Below are 23916 nucleotides of genomic sequence, written 5' to 3'. Positions count from 1 at the left end.
TTGTTTTTAATTAGCCTAAAAAATTGTTTAATATGTTAATGATAACTAACTTAAACTAATTTAATTGTAAAATATACAAAATATCAAAAAAGTAATTTAATTTTCACTCACAAACAAAATTACCTTTCTTTTGTTTTATTCAAATATCAATTAATTGGGCTTGTTCAAAAAAATTGACTTCCTGCACAAAGATTACCTTTCACTTTAATACTTCCTAATCTACTTAATAAAGTAATCACCACGCAAACAGTTGTCTGTTTTTTTTTTCTTTTATTAAACTTTTTTAATTACAGTTCTTTAAAAAACGAAAAAATTCGAAATTTTCTTTTAAATATACATATATATTTTCAGATTAAATAATTTATAATTCATCAACTCCAGTTTGATGATTTACAAAATGTTTAACCTTTAAAAATCCTAGAATTAGATTGTGTGGATATGACTAGAACAAGTGGAAAATTTACAATTCTTTAAGGTGTAATTGCAGTTCCTAGTACAATGGAATGCTTAGATTCCAATCAGATTATTAAAATAACGGCTCTTGATATTTTTATTAAAATAATGAACGGAATGCATACTCTCAAATGGACGAAAAAGCCAAAACTTTTCACCTTTTCGAGATCTGTAATAAAATATAGAAATTTTTATGAATAATCTCTATTTTAAAAATTTTAAGATTAAAATTTCGATTTATTAATACATTTTAAGAACCGAAAGAAATTGATTATAATTTTTCGTGCAAATAAAAATAGCCACAATTAGTAAAGATAAAATAAATGAATTATATTATGTTCCTAAAGTAAAACAGCTGCTATTCATTAAATAATTAAACAGTTTTAGTCTATTGTTTAAAGAAATTAATACCTGAGAGAGATAAGATAGAATTAATTTGAGAATTGTAAGGACAACATTAAATTTAAATATATCAAAATACACAATTTAATTAAATGTTATAATTATTTTATAAATAAACTTTGTTTAGTATTTTCAAAATTACATTAAAATTTATTTAATAAAACATTATTATTTACATAATTTTAAAAATTATAGATTAAAAAAAATTTCTCACCTTAAAGTGGAACTCTATTTTCTTTGGCCCAGTTTTTCATGGCTCGGACAATGTTCTCGACTTGGGGATTCGAAGTGTTACGTAGTATTTGTAAAACTTCGTGTATTGATTCCCTAAAATTTTATACATTAAGTAATTGCAAACTCTTAGACTATTTTCTGTAATTAACAGATAAGATGTAAATTGAATGTTTCTTTACAAACTAAAGTTTGAAATAAGTTATAAGGTAATAAAAACAAATTTTATTTAGTAATAAAACTTGTAAAAAGTTTATATGCAAATTAAATAATTTACTCTCTCTCTCTCTCTCTCAACTAAGTATTAAAATTTAATCAGAATTATTTATAATCTAATTTCAACAGAATCAGTCTTGCAGATGTATTAATCATTAATGGATTCTTTAATTATTTTCTGTATATGCAAATTTAATTTTTTAAATATGATTTATGTTGAAATAAAAATTAATATTAAGTAATTAAGAAGTAAACATTAAATAATTTATTTGAAAAACTTTGTGCTTATTTAATGAAAATATAAAAACTTACTTTGGTTCATTTCCTGCAATGATCATTTGAAGAACTCCAATACAAGCTCCTCTCTTACCCTCCCAATATTCTGGATTTGGATCCATTTTTTCTAAAATATCAAATGCCTTAGCAGCATAAAAAAACTGACCAACCTATCAATTAAAATAAATAAATAAGAATCAAAAACAACAGTTTTTGCTGAAACTTGTAATATATATATAACTTCAAAGACTATGCTGTTATATACTGTATAGTCAATTCACAGATTTAAAAGCCCCAAGTTAACAAAACACACTAATAGATAACAATTAAAGCTACTTAAAAGTTACATAAACAGTAAGTGCTTTTGTAACTTTGATATTAATATATTGAACATTTGCATTATACTTCTAATTACTGCTAGACTTATGTACACTTTTCATCTATAGAAAATTAAACAAATTAAATAAGAGATGAGGACAGCTGGCACTGAGCCATTAAAATAAAGTCTTATCTGAAATTTAATTTTACCTTATAACAATCATTGGCAATTAGTTGAAGGAGACTGAACGATTCTGCAGAAGTTTCCATTTTTAGATACAATTCCCATGCCAATCTTGATTTTTTATTCATTATATCTAATTGAAAAACATTTCGTAATGTAATTTGTACATAATTACAAATTCAAAAATTTGTTTATATTTAATATAAAATTATCACTTATTTTAAGAGTTAAATAATAGGGGAAAATATTCATTTCATTTCAAAGTTTATTTCCATTTTATAGTAATTTTTTGCTGATTATTTTAAATCAAATTGGCTTCATATTAATAAGTAAAATGTTTAATAACCTTATTGGAAAGCAGGTCTATATATTTAAATTAATGTATTTTTTCAAATAATTTTAACTAAAAAAATGCTTAACAATGTGAAAAAAATGATTATGACATAGGTTAAGGTATATACTTCCACTAATTATCTATTCAACTGTAAACAATTAAGCAGAAAATAGTTTTTAACAATTAAATAAAATTTTTAATCTCTTAATATGGATTTTAAGTATTTATAATATGTAAGCTATGCGTTTTAATAATAATTTTAAAAATTTTAAATAAATAAAAAAATTTTTAAATATTTTACTCTATTTTTTCCTAAAATTAAAAATATATTTAATAGTTGTTAATCTAAAATATATAAAAATACAAATTCTTAGTAAGATATATATTAATTTAACATTATCATCATTCATCATATAGTTTAACTAATACAACTATGCAAATTAGAATAATTCTCTTTCATTCATTTAATAAAGTCAATAAAATTCTTATTAAATTAACTGTTAAAAAATTAAAAGATTTTACAGTTTAAAAATTCATTCAATGCAATGGAAAATTTAAATATTTATTTTCCATTTATTTACTTATTTAATAGTTATTGAAAATGCAAATCTAATTCACATTACAATAAAAATATATGTTCTATTCAATATTAAATTATGTTACTTTAAATTAAATTTATAAGTAACAATGGTTTCTTTAATTATTTATATATAAATTTCGTATAAAAAAAAAATATAAGTTATATAACAAATTATGAATTTAAATCAATCGTCATCGTCAGTTTTCAATAATTCTTATAATTGAATTAGTTTAAATATTTTGTTTTATTAATAATTTAAATGTAACATGAGGCAATTACATATTTATATATTTTACATTATAATTAATTAAAAAAAAATTCAGATAAACTTAATATAAGTCTATACAAACAAGTTTAAATATTACCTGAATGCAAGACTTTTTGTTTACAAAATGTAAAAGTCAACTAAGCTCTTTTAAAATCATTAAACTAATATTTGTTTTGTATATAATCTTATAAAAAGAATTTTAATATGTTATATAAAATAGATTTTTAAGAAATTATAAGGTAAAATTCTATCTAAACTTGTCTAAAACAATTTACTTTAATTTCTAAAAATAACTTCATAAATTTATTAATTAATCTCATCTGTATCCAATGAATCTATATTTAATGATTAACTGCAGAAATTTCATAAAAGTGAAAAGCATTTAAACCGATTTATACAATTTAGATAAGTGAATTTATAATATATCTAACATTTATTCATAATAGATCTAAAGTTAACAGTATCATTTGATAATTAGTCATTTATCATATCATATACTAATTTCTATGCATGTTAAAAATAATTATTAAAGGAATAGCTAGCTATATGAATATTAATATGCATATTATGCAAACTTTATTAATATCAATCTAAAAAAGTAACATATGTATTAATTAAAAATTTTAAATATTTATATATTTAAAATTTTAGTGCAGATATTTGCCCATCTTTTAGAATTATATAAATAGTAGTGATGTAACGAATAGTATATTCGGCCTCAGCCGAATACCGAATATTCGGCCAGGAGCGTGGCTGAATGGCCAAATATTCGGCCAAACTATTTGGCTTGATTAACGCACATATAAAAATTAGCGCGCAAATCTCATTATGCAAGGATCGCGCACCCTGCTCTCTATTGGCCCAATGACACTACAATTTTTTCTTCCAGTAGGTCTAAATCATTTAAATTAATTAATTAAATTATAATTATTAAAGTTAATATGAGATGGAGCCTAACGTCTACCTCTAGTGCCAAATTGGTTTATAATTTATGTAATAGCCGTAAATAGCCCGATATGATTCGGCAGTTGTTGGTATTTAGATGTAAGTTATAAGTTATTTGCAATCGATCTTTTTAACTCTTTAATTAAGCAGTAAAATTTTACTTTTACTACGTATTTGTAGACTGAATAGTACCCTAAGGATATATACTTTAGTGGGGACATATGGTCTAGTTTCTCCCCAGATGTGAAACAGTTCAAATATATTATTGGGGGTTTCTATTTGTGAAGTTTTATGATATTTTGTTGCTATTGTTTTTGTCAATATTTTTAAAATTAACATGATTTCAAACGTTATCTTTTGCATATAATGAGAAATGCTCATTCTTTGCTTTATATATAAAATAAATTATATAGTAGTTACTCATCTTCTAGAAATAAATAATTCTTTCATTAAATACGATAAGTTTCAGTAAAACGTTTCGTAAATCATTTTAAAATATCGTAAAAAATATTAAAATATACAAGAATACGAATATAACATAATTAACTAAACAATAACACTAATGCCTGATACATTCTAACCTACATGCCATCAATGCCATAAGATATCGGGCTAGATAAAGGCTATAATATTATTTTAATTACGAAATAATTTACTAGAGTTAGACGCTATTTCTTATTAACTTTAATAATTATAATTTAATGATTAGCATTAATAAAAGTTTCCAAAATGATTAATTTACTGTGTTTTTGTTATTTCTTACTCCTGTTTTTAGGTATTCAGTATTCGGCCGAATACCGAATATTTAATCACTATTCGGCCGAATACCAAATAGTGATTTAAATATTTGGTATTCGGCCGAATAGCGAAAAATAGGCCGAATAGGCTGAATACTGGGTAGTAACCGAATATTCGTTACATCACTAATAAATAAACAAAAACATTTTTTTAAATATTTAAATTAAAAATTATAAATAAATAATCAATGTGTTAATGCTTAATAAGTAATAGTAAATTTATTCATTGTAACAAATACTCTATTCAAAGTATTGTAATTAAAGAAATTATTAAATATCCATTATGAAAATCATAAATGTTTTCTTTAATTATAAAGATAAACTTTATTGAAATAACAACTATACTTCTTACTGTAGACTGGATGAATTATAATTCTTTCTTCCACGAAAAACCTTGACAATCCAGTGTGTTTATACAACTGCTAACGTTTTCAACCACTTCGGGGTCTTCATCAGGCACAGCACAAAGGTAGTTTCAAATGCCCGTGAATGGAACCAAGAAAAATAACTCTCAGATTATATTATTCTTTAAATGGTGGTTGTACTCAACTATTTTTCTTGCACTAATATCGGCGGATCTTATGTTACTATTATCTTATGTTGTGTTTATTGCTTTTATGAAATTGTACAAGTAATTATTAAAACGGATTTACTACAGACAAAAGTTATCAATTACCAATACATTCAGAACTTAAATCATTTTGTTAGACTCATAACTAGATAAACTGTAAGACAAAAAGAAATGATTTCATAGATCTTAATAATTATACACAATAAATATTATTGTAATGAGTAAAATTCTCTAAGAAACATAACGTCATGCAAAATGCTTAGCACTGCTCTGGGGCATACTCTTACCTCTGAGAAAGTCAGAGATAATGTATACAGGTATTCCTTGATTAATGCAGCTAATTAATCCCACCACATATATCAAAATTGCACTGATTAAATACAGTGGTAAGCACTCGACTGAACAATCATGTCCCATTAGAACAAATTTTTGATTAATAACAAATATTTTTATTTTTATTTTATCATTGGTAAAAATGGTTTCTGTGATAAAAATGTGTAACTAATTTAAAAATAAAATGAAATCTTAAAGCTCCCTTGGAGATTAAAAAAAGGGCAATCCAACAACAAAGGGGGCACATGTCAAATGTCCGGGCACCCCAATCCTAAATGTGTCTTAACATGTGTCCTAAATGGCTTTGCTGCTTTTGCTGAATGCCTGCACTCAACGTGCCATTAATTGATATGGCAATGCTACATTGCCACATGCTTCACACAGTTCCTAAAAACGTTCTTAAGCATTATAAACTCATGCCATCTTGCCAGCTTCTTTTAGGTGCTTGCACTTTGAGCCAATGCCCACTGCTACATAAAAATCATGACCATCACCACTACAAATACTTGTACATCTCACAGTTCCCTATCACCTATCAACATCTGAAATAAGCAGCTTGTGTGAATGAATGTGAATGAAGCTTTTTGAATAGATACACCATTTACATCTTTGCTACAATATACAGTCAAACCTGTTTTTATGCGCTCTTTTTATGTGCGATTTTTATTTGTGCGATATCAATATTTTATAATTTGTAAAATTTTTGATTATCAAATATTTATATTAAACAAACATCATCATTTTCTTTTAATAAAAATAAATTATCAAAAGAAAAAATAATAATCTTTATATGAACTTATTCATTTAATAAATTAGTAATCAATTTTAACATATGCCATTGATTACTAATTTATTAAAAGAATAAGTTCATGTAATTATAAACGTTTTTATTCATATCAGATTTATACAATGTTCTAAGATAAATTTTTCTTGCTCTAAACAGATCATTTTAGCCAATTCCAAATGAAATTTTAAACATAAGAAATTTAAATCAAGTATAAATATGCTAATAAAATTTTAAAAAATAGTTATAATCAAAGTTATAAAAAGATTAAAATTTATTATTTCCTGCAGATTTCAAGCATATTTATTTATATGCTTTTTGCTTATGCTGTTTTTTCTTATATGCTATTTGCTACAATATTGTATCTGCATTTCTCTGAATTTTATATTTTTATTAGCAAAAAGAAATAATACTGTTTATAAATAAATTTTGCAATTCTTTCAAAGATGCATTTGTTATAAAAGCTTAAACTGGTAAAATACAAAAGATATTTTATTGTTCTACTCAGCCAGTTTTAAACAAAAAATTATATTAATTTATTAAAAGTACTCACTACCAAGCAAAGTTCATTTGTATTTTTGTGTTTATTTTATTCTCTTGAAAATTAAACAACATTTAAACATAGAAAGATAGTATTCGCAACTATATTTTGATTGATTTCATTGATGTTAAATGTCTCTTATCTTATTAAATTAAATATCATGATCACAAATTACTGATACTGAAATTGGTAATAACAAAATGTATAAAGTAATATAATTTTAAAATTATAATACTTACAAATATTAAAATAAAAGTTAATGAACAAATGAACAAATATTAAAAATATATTGTATAAAGCATAAAACATTATAACTTCCATTTCTATACACAAAAACACAAATATTAATGTTTACCACGTGTAAGACAAATATTTATATATATATATATGTGTATAATATATTTTATTATATATGTAATATAATCTATATCTACTACAAATAAAGTTGTTATTCTTCTAACTTATATCAGCATTTCATAACATAAAAATCATATTTATATTTTTATTGGAAATACCTTTCCAGCACTATATGAATAATTAATTAATCTCATCTTCAGACTCTCACAAAAGCAAAACTTTATAGCTTTTATAACATGATATATTGTTTATTAAATTAGATTTATTTTAAACAATATAAGAAAATAACATAATGAATAATAATAATAATTTTAACTTACAACATCTGGCTAGCCAACTTAAATAAACATAATCATTTTTGATTTTCTCATTTTGAATTAGAGAAAAAATCTGAAAAATTAATTTCAATATTTGAGAATTTTAAAAATATAAATTTAATTATATAGAAATTTATATACTTCTTCAGCTTCTTTATAATTTCCTGTAGCTGCTTTTGCTTGAGCATAATTAAAATTAAAAGTGTCATCATTGTAAAAGTAACTCTGAAATTTTATAAAAAAAGATTAATATTACATTAGATAAGAAAGACACAAAATAAGAAATTCCTGAAAATAAATTCAACATACTTTGATGGAATTGAGATATAATAAAACATCATCAAATTGCTTCAAAAGAAAAAAACATGATGCCATACACTGTCTTCCTGGGATGGTATCTGATGTAAAATTACTGATATTATTATAATAAATATTTTTATTTACATTAATATTTAACTTAAAAATGATTATTTTAACTATTTTTTACAGTATAAAAATTAATTTCCTAACCACATTCACTGGCAGATCCTCCTACTAATTGAAAAAATTGCTGAGCAACCTTTAAGTGTTCTCTCTAAATGATATAAGAAAGTAGTAAGGAATAAAAATAATTTATATAAATATTGATAAATAATAAAATAATAATGTGAATTTTAATAGAACAGTGACAAAGAAAAAAAGACCACAATAAATGTATGTCATAAAAAACTCACAGAGCCTTGTTCTTGTCCAATAGCTGCATTTACTACTCCTTTTAAAATGTATTCGTGTGGAACAGCTGGTTCCAAATCTTTAATTAAATTGTAAGCTTCATGTACATCATCTAAAAATACAATTCATCATTTATTTCTTAATAATGTTCTAATATAATGCTTTCAAAATTACAAAAAAGAAAAACTGTCCTTAGAAAATTTCATTTAGCAAAATAAGTAACATAAAATAAAACTATAATTTTTATTTTCAGTTAAGTTTTGTTTCAATTATACATTATTTCTTATAGTATTTGCAGAGTTACTAAAAACTTCTTTCAATTTATAAAGATAAAATAAAAATATAATTTTTGATAATCAACTTTTTTATTTAAAATTATTATCTTTTTATTTCTGTAGTAATATTTTAAGTCATTTAACATTGTTAACATTTTAAAAAATTCTTAATTTCTTAAAATAGTTATACAAGTTATTTTATAAAGTATTTTCATATATTTTATCAAATAACTCAATTAATTTATATTCACAAATTCAGATAAAATTTATCTGTTTGATAATTAAGTAAACAACTACATATTAACTTAGCATTAAAACAAGTTTTTAATTAAAACAGTATAGGATAATTTATAATTATAATATAGTATATTTGTCATATAAATACTATATTATATTACACTTGTGTACAGGGTGTCTAAAAAGTCTGTGTGCACTTTTAAATATTAATACTGTAGTTTTAGAACTATACATGATAGGATTAATTTATAAAAAACATTTATAAGTCTGATATGTCTTTTTCTCATTATTTCAAAAATTGATTATTATCGTCTTCTCATCCATTATTAATTAATTTTTTTTTTTTAAATTTCAAAATGACTGTTTTCTTTTTAGAATTGTTATTGACCCATGGCTTCTCTAAAAGGGAAAGTAAACTGCATCCTTTTGTTGGCTGAGCTGACATCTGTCATTCTGTCTAAAGAAGAGTCCATAGATCAATAACAATTGAAATTTCAAAAAATATGTATAAATAAATAACAATGGATCAATTTTTAAAATAATGAGAAAAAACTAGATACATCAGGCTGTTTTTATAGATTAATTCTACCATGTATAGTTCAAAGACTATTAATATTTAAAAATGCACATGGACTTTATAGACACCCTGAATTACAGTAGTTCATTAATTTGGCACCTAATAATTTAAAATGTCTGATATAAGCAGAATTACCAGTATGTATATACCAGAAACTCCACTTATAGTGATCTACACTTGCTGTTTGGACTGATGAGGAACTGAGTCTGAAATGCATTTTTAAACTAATAAAGTGTATATTTTTGAACTTGATCTCTGACTTCATTTTATCACTTAATCTATGAGATGTGATAAGTCTGTGCAATCAGCCAACTTTGAGCTGCATCATGAACATCAACCCAGACAAATAACGAGAATATTTACAAGTAATCAAGAAAGTTGACTCATTTTGTTACAGCACCTTATTTGTGTTGGGTTGAATGCTTTCACAGATATATTCCAATGCCTAATGTATATTTATGCAATAACTGCTAAATAAATTGGTGTAAACATCTATTTTGCGAAAAACACAAAAGCATCCAACAATCCAACATTTCAAATAATTTACCACTACCATGGTATGGTAGCAATGAATTAGTGAACTTCTACTGTACAGTCTATATAACTGTTATTTTAATGTTTTAATGAGTAAGCTGAAATATCGTATCTACATATTATGCAGTTATTAAATATGCTCAACAGAAAATTTGAAAATTTGTATACATTTATAAAGCTAACAGAAAACATCAAGTACATAATTGACTGTAACATAGAATCTCATTCAAATTACATTGATGGTTTTTGGTAATATATTTTGAAAATGCTTGAAAAGATTTTAAAATAGTTTTTAAAATAACCTTTATCTTATAATTTTCAAAACAACAAAATATATAACAATCAGTTTTAGACCTCATCATCATCAGAGAAACTAATTTTTCATTAAATTTTTTTATTTCAATATCATATATTTTTATTGTTAATTTTTAAAATGATAATTATTTTAAATTTTATACCTTGTCGAAGATAATAAATTACTAAATTTAATCTTGCTTCTGGTATCACATCTACCAAATGAGGTAATACTTGTAAGGCACCTTCTCCTCCTCTAAATACAACCTACAATAACAAAAAGTGCATATTAATTAATTTTAATTGTAATAATACAAAAACATTATAAAAATATATTAATATAATTTTTACTTGAAAAAGGTTTACAAACTTTATTTGTTTTTGTTTAGCAAATAAATTAAAAACAATTTTAAATTACATCATAAATGATGGAATGAAAAAGTATAATTTTATCTATTTTTATTAAAAATGAGTTAATTTCTATAAAGATAAAAGAAACTAATACAAATAAAAATATATTGTAATAACTGATATGCCAAAACATTTAAAATAAATTTTAAAATTTGCCATATTAAAAAATAATTATTATTATATAAATATGTATTCAAATTTTATAAATCATATGCATTATAAAGTGAAGCATCATTTATGAATTTCTCAAAAGACTAGACCAAAAAAGATATAACTGAAATTTAAGTAAAGATGCATCACAAGATGACAGAATTAATAATTTGTCATAAAATTTGTTTTTTTACAGCTTTAACAAGTGTTTTAATTTTTATCTTTTATTTTGTGTTTCATTATAAAAAAGAATTAAAACAGCAATATCCTTTAATTGCATAACTTTTTTAAAGTGGTAATGGCCAGGTAGACATATTTCATTTATCTGATAAACAGCAAATAAATTCTAGACTGATTTTTGCCTATTGAAGACTCAAATGCTACTAATAAAGATTTGTCCTCTGCAAACTTTTTCTTTTTAACTTTAGAATGCCCATCAAGAACTGCTCTAATTCTTAACAATTTCTAATATAGAATTCATATTAGTATGGTTAAGTCTAATCTTATTATATTGTATATATTGCAGAATTATTCATTTAATATAAAATTGAAGTTTATATTCATTTAATGAAACAAGTTTATTTCAGGAATAGATCCTGAAATAAATTTGTTTTGTTAAATGAATATTCTTTGTTCAGAAATGTTTTGCTGTTGTCTATATGTTTATATATAATGAGTGTAAAGCAATCACAATATACAGGAAGTATATTGAGTATTCCTGTAAACTGTGATTGTTTCACACTCATTAAGAAATAACTTGTTGCTAATCTTCTCTCTATGAGAGATGATAACTTATTTGGGTCAATTTTATGGCATTTAATTCTGTGAATATGAGGAAAATGGTGTGAGAATACAACAAATATATTTCTAGAAATTCAAAATACATTTTATAATATAATGTTGTGATATCTATTATCTGTTTCAGAAAGGAAAATCATTTAAGTAAAATATTTCACTATTGAAAGGAATAGGAATGTTTTGGGACCAATGTAAAACACTGTATAAATGATAAAGACACATAGATGTAAAATGCATAAACAGTTCTATATTATAATTATAATTATTATTACATTTAGAAAGAAAACAGAACTCACTAAATTGTGTTTTATAAGATCTTTTGCAAAATTAAAAGAAGGTGATGCCATTTCTTGTAAACTTTTCAGTTCTGTCTACAAAAATAAAAATTTTTTTATTAAAATTTATGCTAAATATATTTCAGTTGAATAATAAATGATATTTAAATTGAAAACATTTTTAATCGACGTTAAATTAAAATATACAGGCAATGAAAAATTGTGTTCTTTCTCATAATGCACTAAATTGTTGTTTATGTATTTGTGCTATTGTATAGGGTTGAACCAAAAGTTTGTTCAGGTATTTACATAATCGCTCGTCTGTGTTGCCTTTGTTCTGCTTATCAGGTTTTAACTTGTTTAGGTCAGCATTATGAATATTTGCATATTTAATAAGTAAGTCTAGTTACAGTTAGTTTTTTAAAATTCCATTATCTTTCAAGAAAAAAAAAACATTAAAATGGAAGATAAGAAGGTGCAATTTCGACATCTCATGCTCTGTTATTTCTGAACTGGAAAAAGTGTGACAAAAACTCAAAAGAAAATATGTGCTGTATGTGGCTGTATGCAGTTATTGATTGAACAAGCCAGAAATAATTTGCAAAATTTAGGACAGGAGATTTTTCTCTCAAAGATGCACCTTCACGACAGCCCTCAATCATAGAAGATGAGTCCGTAATGGCTTTAATCCAAAATGATCGGCATAGAACAACACGAGAGATAGCTGACATTTTAAAAATATCCCAAACATCCATTGTCAGACATTTGCTATCCTTGGATAAACTTCCCATTATGATGTTTGGGTTCTCCATCAGTTAAGTAAATGAAACCTTATTGAGTGTGTTTCTGTTTGTGATTCACTTTAAAACACAAGGAAAATGATCCATTTTTGAAGCGATTAATAACAGGCAATGAAAAATGGATCATCTTCATTGAGTCACCCTCCATATTCTCTGGATATTGCTTCCTCAGACTCTCATCTTTTTTGTTCATTGCAGAATAATTTAAATGATATAGAATTTCAATCTTTAGAAAGTATCAAAAATTACATTGATAATTTCTTCAATCAGAAACCCACCCAATTCTACGCAGATGGAATTATGAAACTACCCATCAAATGGCACAAGGTTATCAAACAGAAGAGTGAATACATTGTGAATTAAAAGTTTTTATTTTTTTCAAAATAGTGTGTTATTTTTCTCTAAAAACCAAACGAATTTTCGATTTAACCCTATACTATGTTCGTTTTAAAAAATAAATTTTTAAAATTATATGATAATGCACTAAGTATATTAAATAGCACAATATCTTCCCAATCACTGAAAATTTTTTTAAAAAATTTATATTGTATTTTTAAATAAATATTATGCAATTTATTAAAAATTTAACTGACAAAATAACTTATAGTTAATTAGATTCTGAAGATTATAAAAATTAAAACAGAACTCAGTACAAGGAAGTAACATTAAACAAACATTTTGTTTAACATATTCATAGTATAATCTGAAGAAATGAATTCTGATTTTTATACAGAAGTCCTTATAAGGTATACTTTATAAATTTAAATAAAAATTAAAAGATTTTTCCATGTTTACATTAATTTTTAATTTAACAAGGAAAGTCAAATAATATATTATTTTTCTTTAAATTTGTTGATAAAAAGTTGCATAATCAATTAAAGGCATGGATAATGTGGAAACATAGATAATCTGCAAGTCTGTTTTAATGAAAGCTAATCAATTTTTATTTTATTTAGTTTTTAATTTCATATTAAATTTAACATAATAGTTCATATATTATGAATAAAATACACGTTTCGACAATGATAATTAATAAATTAACAAATTAATCAACAGTAAATTCAGAAAAATTTATTGAACTAGTGCCATGCAGTTTGCAATCAATTTCTTGTACTATAACACCTGTCCAAAATGAAATCTGAGTAAAATGAAAACGGACCAAATGGGAAAATCTTCAGAATAGAGCATTTTCTATGTTAAAAAACCCCATGATTGTATTTATCCTGCCAAACCGGAAAATATTTGGTATAGTATGATTCCAGTTTACACAGGTTTAACTGTATTATTAACCAAAAATGACAAGTTTCCAGCTAGATATTGTTATAAAATATTATTAATTCTGTAATGTAATGATTTATTAATAAGTAAATGATTCAAAATATCTTCTTCAAACAATTTTACAAGTTATTTAATGAAAAAAAGAAAAAAAAAATTACAGTATACACATAAGTAGTCTTATTGTTCAAGAATCAACTGTACTGTACTTGTGTATTTGTTAAGTCATTTAATTTATGCCTTGATGTTCTGGAAGTAGTTATGATGCTCAACATACTATTATAAATAGCAAAAGTTAAAGCACATTTTTTTTAATTTTAATGCTAATATTTGTATTACTGACATAAATTTTTATCAAGACAAGCTTACACAAATAATCTGCAAACTGGATAATCCACATATAATAGAGAGTATACTATATTTTTAATGTAGATTGATTTTTTATTATTTAAATAAAGGAACGTAAGAACACTTACTTCTGCTGCCTTTCCATTATACAATCTGAAATGATTGCATGCTTTCAAATTAATTGCCGTTGCACTATCAGGAAAATTTTGTAGATATACTGCTAAGACCTCCTAAAAATTTTTTTTAAAATTTAGTTCATGTTTTACATAAATATACATTACTAATTTATTATTAATAAAACACAGAATTGTGGTTTATAAATTAAATGTATTCGTAATAAACAACATAACTAAAATATATGCAGAATTTATTTAGAGTATTTTTGCTAAAAAGTAAAGTACAACAAAATAGACAATATTTCTACTCTCATTAAACCCATACATATGATTTGTAGTAAGTATAGTACAGTATTTTAAAAATATAAAATTAACTAATATTAATATTAAAGTAAAAATACAATATTTATAATAAAGAAATTAGTATTATTCACTGTTGTTATTAAAAATATTACAAAAAAAAAAAACAAAAACAAATATTAATATTAAACTTCAATAAAAATAATAATAAAAAATGTGTGATTTCACATAACCCATCTTTTTCTATTTTTTCTTCATTTTAATTAAAGTTCAGTTAATAATAATTGTTTGGGTAGTTATGACTTGACTGTAGTCTGGCATAGCACTTGGCACCAGTATCAGCAGAGCACAACATTTGCAATATAACAATAATAAATGTTTGTTTTTCTATAAATGTTAATCATTTTCAATTAATTTAACTAACATAATTAAGTTTAAAAACTAAGATTTTAAAAAAAAAGTTGTTATATAATTTTCAAATAAATATATGAATGTGATAAAATTAAAATTTGAAATAAAAAATAAATAACAATAAAATAATACACAATATCCAATCATATTTAACTGCAAGAACTGAATTAGTGACAATTTAAATAAGAAAAGAATTTTTTGCCATTAATTAAACTATCCATTCACACAAATCCAATCTAGCCTACTATGATGATTATTATGGATTGTTTTTATGGACAAAAACACAATTTTATATGTAAGCAAAAATAAGAATAAATAAAAATAAAAAGTTCTGTTAATGTATATTTTGTCTCTCACCTTCAAAATGAACTAAATTATTGAACATATGAAAGAAAAGACTAAACTGTTCATAGCTTATAAACATAAATCATAGAAAATTTAGAGAATAAGTATTTAAAGTATAAATTTAATTACTGTACATAAATTTTTAGAAATATTTTAAAAAATTTTATATTTTAATATAATAAAGCAAACAATTAAATTTTTAAATGTAAAGTAAAAAGTTGTTTAATAAATAACAAAAATCAATCAAAATTATTCATATAAATTAATTAATTTATACATACTTGTGATACATCATAATAATCAAGTTTGTAGTAACAAAGAGCAACATACACATTAAGAGCAAGATAATCTCTATAAAATAAATAATGCAATATATCAGTTTAATTCAATAAATTACATAAATTATATTAATAAATGTAAAAATTCAATACAATTATAATCTATAACAATAATTTATAATCACAAAAATTCTAATATTTTCAATACTTAGAGATTGAGTAAATGTTTTCTTTAGTATTTTCTAGAAAAAATTTTAATTAAACTCATAATAATAAAATTACATATTATGAAAACTCTCATTTTCATATAGATGCTTAAAAGTCCACTATGTTCAAGAAACAATATGAAGTGCTATAAAGTATTTCTTAACATTTATTTTTGATTGTGAATTAATTCTGGAAAGAAACAATATTTTTCAAGGCAATCGTAATTTGCAAATTGAATTTGTTTGTATTCATATCATTGAAGTTTTTGTAATTGTGTCAATATTTTAGTCTTATTTTGTAAGATTATATGTTCTTATAAAATATAGATGAAATATTTGTAGGCATTTATGTGGTTTGTATCACATGATTCTAATAATAGATATTTTTATTACCTGTTGTCCAATAAAATATGCTTATATATATCAATAGCTTCTTGATAGTGAGATCGTAGATAATGTATAGATGCTAAAGAAAGTTGATCTTCTATAATATCTTGGAGTTGCTGATGATATGTCATTAATTGTTTTTCTTCTCCAAATTTATGAGCAAGATGAAACAATAAACGATTCTGTAACTGAGAGCTTGGACCTTCAGATAAAAAGTCTTTAATTTATTTTTATACCTCTAAAGACTTAATTCAAAAAATTACAGAATTAAAACATAATTTATTATTTATTTATATTTAAATGTCCATATCAAAGTACAAAAAATCTAAAATGTAAATAAATAACTATTTATAACATATATAGAAAATTTTATAATAAAAGTTGAAAAAATGAATTTATAAAAAAAAATTCCCATCAGATTTAAGAAGAATAGAAGATAAATACTATACAAAACCAAACAAAATAAAATTATGTTTGAACTAAGAAGATTCTAATAAAATCATATATATATACACAGTGGGTGATCGGTTAATGAACAGTTTGGACAGTGAACAAATCGGATAACGAATACTTTCTCGAAAGATTTTTATGTTCAAACAATGAACACTTTACAGAACAAACACAAAAAGACATGACATAAAATAACAAATACTGATTGGTTTTCCCTTGTCTACAGGTAACAATTCAAAACCTTTCAGAGTGCAGGAGATGCTCAACCCAATACCAATCAGATATTATTCCTCTGAACTTTGAAACTCTCTATTGTAATTCCAGCTTTTTGTTTACCTTTCTGACAAATAATTTTTAGTCTTTGTGAGACTGTTGGGCACTCGTTAAGTTTTATGTCAGTTTTTATTTTCTAAAGGTGAGAATTTAACTGTCCTATCAGATATTCGTTAACAGTTAGCTACCAAAATTTTGAATTTCATTTGGGCCTCACATTTACATACTTCTTTTGTGTGCTAGTTGATTTCTGTTCACTGAATTTTTCTAAGTGCTTTTCTAAACAATTTATTTAAAAAGACATTGATAATATTAAGAAGCCTAAAAAGAGTGGAGTGTCAAGAACTGCGCTCACCTTAGAAACAAAGCAAGAGATATTAGCCAAGGTAGAAAATGGGCAGGTGTCTGATGTTGCTAGGCAGTATGGCTTGAACAGGTCTACAGTAGGCACAATTTATATCTTTCTTAGCTAAGATAATCAAGAAGACTCGAGCAGCTAAATCACATCTCACAAAGATGTGCCATCTATGAAAAAAAAATGGAGAGATTGCTTTTGTTTCTTATTACATGTAAATGAACATAGTAAGAATGTATATATTTTTTTAATTTTTGGGGGGAATTATCAAAATGAATTAATCAAATTCCCATAAAAATCTATGGTAAATCGATAATCAAACAATTCGGATAGCAAACAAAATCTTGGAATGAATTATGTTCATTAACCAATCACCCACTGTATATTTTTTGACACTTCCTGCCCTATGGATACTAAGACGGCCTTTTTAATCATATCCATTGTAAGTTTGGCCAGGCCCACAATGGAGTAGCTGGGTAGTGAGGACTGGGCCTGACATATCTGGTAAAGATTACCTCCAAAACATTGTTGGGGTTTTTAACTGTATTAGATTATGGGTCCCAGAACATTAGTCTGACACCTTAACTCTCAACCATCCAGCTGTCAATACAATCTTATATATCAATCATATTTAAATTATGATTAACATAATTACAAGTACAATATATAGAATTAATATAGTTACAAATGAAATTCAGTCAGATATTAAGATAACAAAAACTATAAATGCTAATTAAATACCTTTTTTAACAAAATTTTCAGCTTCTTTATACATTCCCAAATAAAAATAACAACATGCCAAGTATATATTTACAATAGGAGGCACATTATCTTTCTTCAATACTTTTTCATATATCTAAAAATATGTATTAAAATTGATAAAATAAACTATTTTTATAAATTATTATATAAATTAATCAATAAAACACACTTTCTGCCAATATGAATATTCCAAAAACATACCTCCATAGCATGTCTATATTCTCCTAAATGAAATGCGCAATAACTAATCCATAAATCATTTTCTATACTTCCCTTTCCACTGTTTTTTGCAAACTGAAAAATTAATTACATATATAATATTCAATATTTAATATAATAAAAATGCTTATTAATTTACATGAGATTAAAAGATATATTCTCAATGACAAAATTTTCTCTATATACACTCAACTTTTCATATTCATAGATCCCTGCTGCAAATTTATAATGTTTATGACTAGTTTATTGTTACTCCATGGACTTAGTGTAGCTTAAAAAAATTAGTAACAATAAAATAAATTTTTAATTTCTTCAATTGTTTATATATTATTGCAGGAAAAAATATGTTAAAACATAGAATACATGAAATAAATGAAAATCATTTATTCTTATCTCTATTCCTAGCTACACTGAGAAATATGTAGGCATATCAAGTACTTACTATACTGATGTCATATATAATTTGTAATGACTGGAACTTTATGTATTTGCATAAAAGTATACGAAAAATGTATACTTTCACCTTTCATTGAATAAATACATATTTGGTATCTTTTTTAACCACAGTTTGCTCCAAAAATATGTCAAAGATCATTCAATATTACTCCCTTGGATTTCTTCCTCTGGAATTTTGTGAAAGACCATATTTATATGGCAAAACTGATTTCTATTCATGAACTTATGAACAGAATTTTGGTGATTGATCATCTTGTGATACCAGAAAAATTGTCAAAAATCTTTGAGGAAACAAAATGCTGTATGAAAATGTGTGTCAACGTTGCAGGTAGCCATACCAAAATAAAGTGAGACTCAAAATTCGTTGCTGAGACACATTTTGCAATATCATGCAATTTAATGTGCATGAATTTCAACATGATTGCTTATAAATAAAATAGGCCCAAACATAATTATGGCCCACCCTGTATATTAAAAATTTTTATACTATATTTAATACATACATTTATAATAAAATGTGTAGTACATATTAATTTTACAAATTTATCATGTTTTTAATACAGATATAATTTGTAAATATTTTTTATATTTTTGGCCAAAACATTTTGCAAATGAACAGATTTTTAGTTCATATTAGCCAGGGGCAGACTAAGGCCTAGGCAACCTAGGCACGTGCCTAGGGCCCGTAATTTTTGGGGCCCGAAAATTAGGTTTTTAATTTTTTAATTTTTATAATTAATTTTTATTTTTATTTAACAGAAAAACGTGATATTCATAATTATTGCTGAAACGTATCCAAATTATGCCGAATCGATGATTGATAAAGTCAACAAGTGTGGACGAGCGTTCCCGTGCTTATGCATCCACGCCCGCGAGTGTCGATGTGTGTAAATACGATCGAGCCTTGCGCCTATCGAGCCTTTACTATGCACGTGTTTAAAAAGTCAAATGTAGCTATTTAAAATCAGTGTCTCCTGAACGTATTGCATCTTATGTGAGTTGTGATTGAAAATGGTGCAATTAAGACTTAAGTACCTAGACTTGATTGCAAATAGATTGTTTTGGATTCATAGTTAATACTTTCTGGAATTCCTAAAATAAAAATGTAAGTTTTCATAAAAGTATTATATTATTTAATTAAAATAATATATAATATAAAATACCACAAATTGTGATTTTGTTTGTGATTGTGATAGGTGCTTTGGAATATTTATCCGAATTCGATCCATTTTTGCGGGAACACGTGAAAAAATGTGCAAACTGCGGCACCGGTACTATAAAATACCGTCTACAATATGTGATGAATTTATTTCTATTATATCGAAGGATTTACAACTCACAATAGTGAACGAAATAAAGGAAGCCAAATTTTACTCTCTAATTATTGATTCAACACCTGATATATCTCACGTAGATCAGCTGACCGTCATTATTCATTATGTTCTTCCAAGTGGTATAAAAGAAAGATTTTTGGGATTTCTACCAATATTTTCTCATACGGGTGAAAAGTTGGAGAAAGTTATTTTAGAATTTTTAAATAATATAGATTTAGACATCACTAACTGTCGGGGACAGAGTTATGATAATGCGTTCCATATGTCAGGTAAATATAAGGGACTCCAATCCAGAATAAAACAACATATTTTTTCTGCCCATTTTATACCATGCGCAAATCATTCATTAAATTTAATTGGAAATGCGGCTGCCGAAAGTTGCATGGAAATGACCACTTTTTTCAATATCGTTCAGGAATTGTACGTATTTTTTTCAAGTTCTACACATAGGTGGAATGCATTACAAAAATTTTGTAAGAGCAAACACTTGAGTATTAAACCTATTTGTGACACCTGGTGATCTGCTCGTTCCAATGCTGTGAAATCCTTAAAGGAAAATTATGAAGAAATTAAACATTGTTTATGTCATTTTTCCTCAAACAAAGATGAAAAACCATTAACAAGGTCCGAAGCTGCCGATTTACATAAAAAAACTTGATACATTTGAGTATGTACTGTTACTTACTATATGGGAAAAGATTTTAGAGAAAATAGATGCTTCAAACAAGACTCAACAAAAAGACGAATCCCTAAATACAGCAGTTTTAATATATGATTCATTGATAGATTTTATACAAACTGTTAGAGATGATTTTGACAATTTAGAAAAGGAAGCAGAAAAAGTTAAAGATATTGCATATTCTAATGATAAAAAACGGCAGAAAATACGAAAACTATTTCATGATGAAATTCCAGAACATGAAATAAGATTCAGTGGCAAAGAACATTTTAAAGTTAATAATTTTTTGTTGTATGCTTAATTAGCAACATTAAAAAAAGATCTGAGGGATATAAAACTATTAACAATAAATTCAAAACAATTTTTCATGATAGTGATGTTAGTGACTCTTCAATAGAGGAATTAAAATGTTATAAACAACATTTAAACCTAGCAGATCTGAAAAATGAAGTATTACAATTTAAGACTTTTATAAGTAAAGAAAATGTTATTTCGCCTGTATGCATGTGGTCATTTATTCAGGAAAATGATTTTATTTCAACATTCCCTAATATAAACATAATTCTGAGAATTTATTTAACCCTTCCAATATGCAATGCAAGCGGTGAAAGATCATTCTCAGTAATGGCCAGAATAAAAAATTTTTTAAGATCCACATTAGGCCAATAAAAATTAAATAGTTTATCATTACTTTATATAGAAAATGAGTTATTAAATAACTCTATTAATTATGACAAACTAATTGACGAGTTTGCAGAATTAAAAGTGAGAAAAAAGGCAATATAACTAATCAATCTGGGTATATTTGTTTAAGTATTATTGTTTGTTTTAATAAATTATGTTTATTTAATTTTTGTACATGTATATTACTTTTTCCTTTTTTTTCTTGGAATCCGATAATTAAATACAACTACATATTATATGCTTTAAAACCAAACTACCAAACGCTAAGTATGTGTCATGACTGAAAAATAGGCCCGGAATTACAATGTTGCCTAGGGCCCGCTTTAGCCTTAGTCCACCACTGATATTAGCACAAATTTGGATTAGCAATATGTATGGTATATTAATGAATACAATTTATATTACCTCCAATAAAGTCATTGCGCCCGTAAAATCTCTATTCTTTAGAAAGTCTTCCAAACTAGGCACTTTGGATTTATTACGCGATTCGGTAGAGGGTGCGACTCCGGGTCCCGTCGCAGGTTTTGTTCTAGACAGTAACTGCATGAATAATTAATATTAATAAAACTATTCTAATTAAATGTTTGCTAGTTAAGAATGAAGTTAAAAACAAAATTATAACATAAATTATTTATACATAGTTAATAAAAGAGGAAAATAGGAGAAAGTAATTACAAACCTCAGTAAAATTGAGAAGAAACATAAATGGTCATGATTCAAATTTTAAAAAAATTAAATACAGTAGACCTCCCTATAACACGAATTCATATAAGACGGATTCGTATAACACGGTGGAAAAATTGCGATCGTGTTCATATAACACGCTAAAAGAATGAGACAGATTGTCATGGCCGACTCGTGTCTCGACAAGATTGATCGAATCTGGACCAATAGTGGACATTACATAAACCGTTGAGTTTAAACAAGCAGCGGACCTACTAAAAACATTTATTATTCAACGGCCATAAAAATTATATTTCTATTAATGATGTCTCCAAAGTTCAGCAAATTTTTTGCAGAAAGAATAACTTATCAGGAAATGTGTCCGCCATTTGATGAGCTGCTCCGTGACAAAAACAAGCTTAAGCATCTTTGAATGGTGCACACTCGGTAAGTATTCCTACAATTTTTTGTTTATAGCATAGTTTATATGGGTTATTCCCAAAAAATTATACCTGTTTTGGAAATGTTCGAGTCAAATTAGTCTAAAATCAATTAATTTTATGGAAGAAAACCCTTCAAACAGCCGTAGCCCCTAAACTGCACAAGTGCCGGGCTGTGAACGGCTCGTGTATTTGTAAAATCTAAGTGACTCGTACAACACAGAATTCATATAACACGGAATGTATCTACCATGTTATAGGGGGTCTACTGTATAGTAACATACAGTATATAATTTGTCTACAGGTAGGCGATTAAACCGCCATCTGGTAATTATTTTAATAAATTAATTTTAATTTAAAGGACTCCTTCGAAGGTTGAGGGTTCTTGTCCCGTTCCGGGACTCGAACCCGCAACCTGTTTACAGTGCAGATGTTATTAACATTATAGTACCACATAAAATATTTTAATTTATTACAAATATACGATTATTATTAATACATCATAACTGAACGTAAATAAGACGATTAAAAATACGTTTTTACCATTTTTAATTCATGCAATCGTAGAATTTACTCCTCCATACAATAATATAGTCTGCTATTTGTCGAACTACGCCACCTATTGGCAGATACAGTATTAAAAATAAAACATTATAAAATCATAAAAATCTTATCAATAGCAAATATAATTTATTATTCATATATTAAAAATATTGATTATTAATTTATATAAAATCATTCGCTATACGGCATTTAATATATAAGGACATAGTACAGTAGTTCTGGCACCACCAATATGTCTACGCTTGCTCTTTTAATCAGTTCGAAAGACGTGCAGTACATGTTACACGGTTACACCGCGTTAAGAGCGATTGCAAAACTTACAAAAACTTTAATCGACAGAATAATTATTGTCCTGAGTATTTAGACTCCGGACCACGCGTCCGAACAAACCCCGATTCGCGG

At 25.3% G+C, this 23916-nt stretch overlaps 1 protein-coding gene across 1 annotated transcript; it reads right to left on the bottom strand.

Moving 5' to 3' along the window:
• Positions 1-163: 163 nt before the first annotated feature.
• Positions 164-23569, bottom strand: Ttc26 (tetratricopeptide repeat domain 26). Its single transcript, XM_067273470.1, has 18 exons — positions 23494-23569; positions 22253-22387; positions 18677-18769; positions 18455-18569; positions 16642-16837; positions 16046-16115; positions 14721-14822; positions 12191-12265; positions 10700-10802; positions 8621-8730; positions 8418-8481; positions 8217-8305; positions 8049-8132; positions 7911-7980; positions 2107-2213; positions 1615-1748; positions 1070-1182; positions 164-622 (listed from the first exon to the last, which is right to left on the bottom strand). Exons 1-17 carry the CDS (start codon positions 23494-23496, stop codon positions 1071-1073), a joined length of 1662 nt encoding a protein of 553 aa, XP_067129571.1. The 5' UTR covers positions 23497-23569; the 3' UTR covers positions 164-622; position 1070.
• Between the last annotated feature and the right edge of the window lie 347 nt (positions 23570-23916).

The sequence above is a fragment of the Centruroides vittatus genome, unplaced genomic scaffold, assembly GCF_030686945.1.
Source record: "Centruroides vittatus isolate TY-2023 unplaced genomic scaffold, ASM3068694v2 contig_481, whole genome shotgun sequence".
Lineage (NCBI taxonomy): Eukaryota > Metazoa > Arthropoda > Arachnida > Scorpiones > Buthidae > Centruroides > Centruroides vittatus.
This window is presented reverse-complemented; position numbering and strand designations above follow the sequence as displayed.